The sequence below is a fragment of the Elaeis guineensis genome, chromosome 10, assembly GCF_000442705.2.
Source record: "Elaeis guineensis isolate ETL-2024a chromosome 10, EG11, whole genome shotgun sequence".
In the NCBI taxonomy this organism is placed as follows: domain Eukaryota; kingdom Viridiplantae; phylum Streptophyta; class Magnoliopsida; order Arecales; family Arecaceae; genus Elaeis; species Elaeis guineensis.
Window position 1 is genome coordinate 37,502,559 of NC_026002.2, and position 6,906 is coordinate 37,509,464.

Consider the following 6,906-nt stretch of genomic DNA (forward strand, 5'->3'; position numbering starts at 1 on the left):
ATCCGATGGTCGAGAGTCGTCCCGACTGTAGGTCGAGCGTGCACGTCGGGTCGGGTGTCGGCAAATCTCCGAACGTAGCTTATCGATACGATCTTTCCGTAGAGTCTGATAGTCGAGTAGTGTCCGACGTATTCGGATAGGATAACGATGACAACTTGAATATCCGTTGTCCAGCCCTTGATCGGACGTGCACGTCGGGACGTATGATAAACGGTGGCAAGCCGAATATCCTTCGACCGATCGTGATCGGGTCGGTATGTCGCAAGTGCGATGTAGTTTGTCGACGCCATCATACCAGAGAATTTGGTAGTCGAGTCGTGTCCAATGTATTCGGATAGGATAATGATGGCAAGTCGAATATCCATTGTCCGGCCCTTGGTCGGACGTGCACGTCGGGACGTATGATAAACGATGGTAAGCCGAATATCCTTCGATCGGTCGTGACTAGGTCGGTATGTCGCGGGTGCGACTGCGGTCATCTTGATATTTTGTCCTTCTTAGTCGAAGTTAAGTCGGCAAGTTAGCCAGCCACATTGGTCGAAGCCCTTTGCCTTCAGAGGTGGAGGCCGTCGTAGATATTTCGCCCCTTCGATCTCCGTTGTAGAATTTGATCAACTGTGGAAGGACCGCGACTTCAACTTAGAGAGGTTTCACCGCCAGCGCTGGCCTTCCATTAGTGTAGACAGAACGATCTTCATGGGAGTCCGATGTATCATCGGCGATCGAGCCATCGGATCGGGCGGTCGAGCCATAGATTCGACGATGGAGCCGTAGATTTGACAATCGAGCCGTTGGTCCGACGATTGGCGATCGAGCTGTTGGCTCGTCGTAGATCCGATGTAGATTCGACGATCGACGATCGATGATCGAGCCGTAGGTTCGGCAATCGACGACCAAGCCATTGGTTTGTCGTAGATTCGATGTAGATTCGACGATCGACGATCGAGTCGTTGGTTCGGCGATCGACGATCGAGTCGTAGATTCGATGATCGATGATCAAGCCATTGGTTCGATGATCGATGATCGAGCCATCATCGTAGATTCGTCGATCGATGATCAAGCCATTGGTTTGTCATAGATCCGACGTAGATTCGACGATCGCAATCGGCGATCGAATCGTAGATTCATCGTAGATTCGATGATCGGCGATCATGCCATAGATTCATCATAGATTCGACGATCGACGATCGAGCCATTGGTTCGATGATCGATGATTGAGTCGTAGATTTGTTGTAGATTCGATGATCGACGATCGAGCCGTTGGTTCGACGATCGACGATCGAGCCATCATCGTAGATTCGTCAATCGACCATCGAGCCATTGGTTCGTCGTAGATCCGACGTAGATTCAATGATCGACGATCGACAATCGAGCCATAGATTCATCGTAGATTTGACAATCGACGATCGTGCCGTAGATTCATCATGGATTCGACGATCGATGATCGAGCCGTTGGTTCGACGATCGACGATCGAGTCATCATAGATTCGTCGATCAGTGATCGAGCCGTTGGTTCATCGTAGATCCAGCATAGATTCGGCAATTGATGATCGACGATCGAGCCGTAGGTTCGGCGATCGGATCGTCGGTTCAGCGATGGAGTCGTAGATTCGACGATCGACGATCGATCGAGCCATAGGTTCGGCGATCGGGATGCGTTGGTCGAGGCCCTTTGCCTTCAAAGGCGGAGGTCGTCACAGATATTTCACTCCTTCGATCTCCATCAGGATCTGTGCACGAGGAGCAGGGAGAGGAGTGGAGTCATACCTGCGATGCGTCGGTCTTGGACTCCGTCGACGGGGCAAGACCTGTCTATCGGTGGGGGGCCTGCTGAGTTCAGCAGGGGCCCCACCTTTCTTCCGCTTCTCTTTCTGACCCGTGCCCTAGGTCAGGCACCGATCGGAAGCTCTTTCGTCCGTGCCCATGTATTTATACGCGCACTCCAGTAATTTGGCATACGTCCGGGGGAGGGTCTTGTCCAAGGAATATGTGAATCGAGACCCCCTTAGCCCCCTCTTCATGACCGAGATAGCCATGTCTTCGTTGAGGTCCTGGACCTCAAGTGTGGCCACGTTGAATCGGGCCACAAAGTATCGTAGTGTCTCATTTTCTCCCTGCTTGAGGGAGAAAAGACTGTCCGAAGTTCGTGGCGGCTTCCAACTGATGCTGAAATGGGCCACGAAAGAATATTCGAGCTGTCCGAAGGAGTGGATACTTTTCGAGCGGAGGCCGGAGTACCAGGCCCTGGCAGTTTTGTGGAGTGTGGAGGGAAAGTCGATGCAGAGGAGGGCATCGGTTGCCCCTTGAATTATCATGAGAGCCTTGTAGCTCTCCAGATGGTCAATTGGGTTGGTGGAGCCATCGCAAGGCTCCATATGAGGCATCTTGAACAGACTAGGAATCGGTTCGTCGAGGATAAATCGGGAGAGAGGTTGGGTGGTTCGGAAGTCGACGTCGTTCAACGACTTCTGACCATCCGCCTGAAGCTGGACAAGCCGACGGTCGATTTCTTCAAACTTGCGCTCGTAGTCGTCTAACCGTCAGTGTTGAGAAACCCCAGGGGTCGATCCTCCTGACGAGTTTGAGAGTGAGGCGGACGGTGTCCGCGGCTGCTTCTCTTTCCTCGCTCGCTCCAGCTGGAAAGGAGAGTGATGCCAAGACCGGCGGGTGTCATGCTGTGGCCACCTCCCCCCTTCTCGGTGGGAGTGATGAGATGGCTGCTCTTGAGGAGGAGATGGAAGTTGATGTGGGCGTCGGTGGCTGCTTCTGGATGGCATAGGATGCACCGCCGGTTGTTTCGTCGGTGGTTGCGGCAACTGGATCGGTTGTTGTTGGAGATTTTTGATCGCGTCCGTCAGAACAGTCATTTGCCGCACGATCACCGTGATCTGTGCCTCCGTGGTCACCACAGGATGCGGAGAGCTGGGTTCCGTCTTGGAAGGTGAAGGAGGGGCCTCTTCCCGACGGGAAGAGTGCCTCGCCGATCCGGTAGCTCTCGATCGCTGAGCCCTGATTTTCGTCATCTCGAGAGGTCTTTCAAGCTCTATGGAGCTCGCTATCTTACCTCTGTCGAATATGACCCCTACCTGACGTGCCAAATCTGTTGCGACCAATCTCTCCGTCGCCCGATCGTCGAGGTCGCGCACCTGCAAGAGAAGTCCTCATGGATTGGAGATGCCTCCGGCGGGGACCCTCCGACGGTCAAGTCAGAGAGGAGATTAGGCAACAGTGAAAAATCAGGAGCTCAGCTTGAGAGAGAGAGAGCTAGAGAGCTTGAGAAAGCTTGCTTGAAACTTGAGAAAGCTCACTTAAAACTTACCAAGATTGTTGCCTTACCCCATTTTATAGTAGAATGAGGTATGATTCCGCCATTAATGGTGCAGACAACTGGAGAGTTGTCAAATCATCGGGGGCTGTCAAATCACCGTGGGTTGTCAAGTCACTGGGGATTAATCCATATCCTTGGCAGGACAACGCTCCAGGGCGGCCATTCCGCATATCCTTGACAGGACAACTGCCCATAGCGGTTGTACGGCGTTTGGGCGGACTGGCCAATTATATGTCGGTATTCGACTGCCGAGATGTCGGGTGATGACCCGGAGATACCGTCGACTGATCTGGTGCCTTGTGAAAGTTTGACGTCGGCTGCCATCCCCGACAGTGAGTCAGTGGTACGGATTCGGCCGCTCGGCCGGTCGGGAACAGCATGGGTCTGTTCGACCGACATACCTTCGACCGGATATTGTTGGCAGCTATTGTCGGCAGTCGTCAGTCGGAGTCGTTGTCGGAGTCATCTGATCGGTAGAGTCGGGCATCGGTCGGATCGGTCCGAGTATAAATTGGCGTACAGGGGTGAGTCGATATATCCCAACAAGCATCATGCATGTATTACGTCGAATCACACACATCATTGCCCACAACCTAAGATAGGATTGAAACCATTTGCTTCACATCAAAGCTTTTTCTTGACTTCAGTTCTTCGCTAGAAATTGCACCGTGCTTTAATCCATGTGCGTCTCCTAGAAATAATTAACTAATCTCAAATGTGGATAATGGTTGACTTGCCACATCCTAGAGACCATTTATATCAGATGGATATCCTACAAACAAAGAAGTCAAGGAACCAGTCTCCCGAATCCGAGACCAGCAGCTGCTTGTTGTTAGGTTGGTTTCAGTCAAACAGGGATTTACAGGGAAAGAGTTCATTTAAAAAAAGAAGACCTGGTCTCATAAATATAAAGACCCACATTATATATCACAAGTCAATGTTGAACTCGTCCAATTCTGCTGTCAAAGACCAGGTGTGAACTTGTGACTTGGTTTTTCATGTAACTTAATATCGACGTTCAAAATTCATGAATTGTGACTTTGAGGGAGAGATAAGTTTATGGCTAGAGAGCCATGAAAGAGGGAGCTGAAAGACAAGAATAGATTTTGTTCATGGTACAATAGATTGAAATTTTTTATGGCTTTAAAGCCTACTAACGGTTATATTATTGGTTTGGTTTACGAAACCTATTACTTGTATTCCATCTAGTTTATCTTTTGTTTGCGGTCAGGTTCAGATCATATATTTATATATTTAATTAATAATTTGTCCCCAAATCTGTCCTGTCTTCAGCTTGAGGTCTCCCGTTTGACTGGGGATGATGCATTCCTTATCTAATTCTTGTGAAGATGCATTTCTTATCTTTTGTTTTGGTAAAGGGTCAATGGATTCTGTTGTCATCTTATGGTGAAGTTGCAAATATGTGGGCTACTTTTGTGTCGATTGTTTATTTTGGCAGGGGAAGGGGGAGCAAAATTAGGCTCCTAAACCCCACTGACATTAGATGTATGACGTCGATTCACGCACATCATTGCCCACAAACCTAAGACAGGATTGAAACAATTTGCTTCACATCAAAGCTTTTTCTTGACTTCACTTCTTCGCCAGAAATTACACTGTGCTTTAATACATGTGCGTCTCCTAGAAATAATTAACTAATCTCAAGTGTGGATAATGGTTGACTAGTGATATCCTACAGCTGACTTGGGTCAGATGGATATCCTGCAAAGAAAGAAGTCAAGAAACGAGTCTCCAAAAGATCGATTTGTGATGTGAATCCGAGGCCAGCCTGCTTGTTGTTAGGTTACTTTCAATCACACAGCGATTTACAGAGAAAGAGTTCATTTTAAAAAAGAAGACCAAGTCTCATAAAGATAGAGACACACATTGTATGGCATAAGTCAATGTTGAACTCGTCCAAATCTGTTGTCAGAGCCCAAGTCTGAACTCGTAACCTAGTCCAAGCCTAATAACGACGATGATTAGCTTTTCTAAGCTCTCCTAGAGGCCACTAAACCCAAATGTTGAAGCCTTTATTGTGGCCAATCCCAGGTGGAGGTCACTTCGTTTGTGATGCTGGATGCCATGGTCAAGTGCAGTCAAAGAAAGGAAAAGCCAGCACAGGGAAGTGGCTATGGGCTCGGGCCCATTGGGCCATGTCATTGTCCATTTATGCACCGACTTGACGATATAAATGTTTTGAACAGTAGCTTTGGTCAAAGGTCAGTGGCTTTTCAGGCCCTTTCAAAGAAGTTGCTGGAAACATTACGTAGAAGAAAGGAACAGAATAATATAATTGCATGGAAGTAGGCTGCAAAATGGATTTGCTCTTCTCACCACCTTCCATGCGCTTGCCTGGAAGACTCCTTTCCAGGGCAATCAGAGAGCTTATAAATAGCCCTTCATGCATGACAGACTCATCAGGTCGTCATCACTTTGATCTCATTCACACCGAGACAAGTTGCAATGGAAGGCTCTATCGTGTTCATCTTAATCGGATGCTTTACGTCCTTTAGAATTTGCCACATAACCAATTTCACCAGAGAAATCCTTGACAGTTGTTTACCGACCATCCGCCTTCTTTTCACACCGATCAGGTTTATCATCCAAGATGAGTGCTACGTCGAGGAGGAGGAAGACGAAGACGAGCTCTTGTCACCCGAGGAATGCGAATCATGTAACGACAGAGGAGGACTGACCTATGATGATATTAAATTGGTCATGAGAAGTCTTGCAATGGTGGGTTGGAGGAGTGATGAAGTGGGGGAGGGTGGAGGTGATGATGGCAAATGCAAAGAGTGTAGACAATTGGAAGGAGTTCATGAGTTGTTGGAGGAGAAAAAAGCTAGTTTGGAGGAGTTGGAGGAAGCATTTTACGTGTTTGACCGGAACGAGGATGGATTCATAAGCCCGGAGGAATTATGGGGTGTGTTGAGGAGGTTGGGATGGGAGGGGATGAAGTTGGAGGATTGTGAGAGGATGATTAGAGTATTTGATGAGGATGGTGATGGGAGGATTGATTTCAGCGAGTTTAAGAACTTGATGGAGAATGCTACGTAGCTTATTTTCTGTTCTTTCCCGAGGTGTCTCAGGCGCAAATAAAACAATCATGCTTGTAATTTTTTCTTTTAATAATATTTAGGTGGAATCTACCTCCCTTCTCCTCAAAAAACAAATATGCTTATTGTCTTTTTTTTTTTTAAATTTATTTTGTCTTGCCCCTTTCAGTACTGGCTGCGAGGAGTTTGTGGTTTGTGCTCAATTCTGTACTCAGCTTGTATGCGTTTCTTCTTAGTATGAATGATCAGAATGTGACTTGGTTTTTATATGACAAATGGCTTGCATGTATGTTTATGAATGAGCTTGTCTCTTGCTACGTGCCTACTTTACACCTTAAAAGATTAACCATTTAATAGGTAGCATATGAACCATGTGAGTGTTGAGAGTCACTGTGAATCTTATTGATACAAAGATTGCCTTATCGATTATTTATTTATTTCAGTGTCTCAACTAGGGTCGCAGCTAGTTAAGTATCTAGGAGGCAAGCGGAGACGTGAGTCAGCGGACTCTAGCGAACC

The 6,906-nt window shown here is 47.7% G+C and overlaps 1 protein-coding gene across 1 annotated transcript; it reads left to right on the forward strand.

Annotated features, from left to right (window-relative positions):
• Nucleotides 1-5,763: 5,763 nt before the first annotated feature.
• On the forward strand, nt 5,764-6,624 carry LOC105052364 (probable calcium-binding protein CML46). The gene has a single exon (XM_010933151.4). The coding sequence runs from the start codon at nt 5,795-5,797 to the stop codon at nt 6,386-6,388; it is 594 nt and encodes a 197-aa protein (XP_010931453.1). The 5' UTR covers nt 5,764-5,794; the 3' UTR covers nt 6,389-6,624.
• Nucleotides 6,625-6,906: the final 282 nt, after the last annotated feature.

Excerpts from the sequence above, each read along its gene's own strand:
- LOC105052364 (XM_010933151.4), top strand. The coding sequence starts at position 5,795 with ATGGAAGGCTCTATCGTGTTCATCTTAATCGGATGCTTTACGTCCTTT.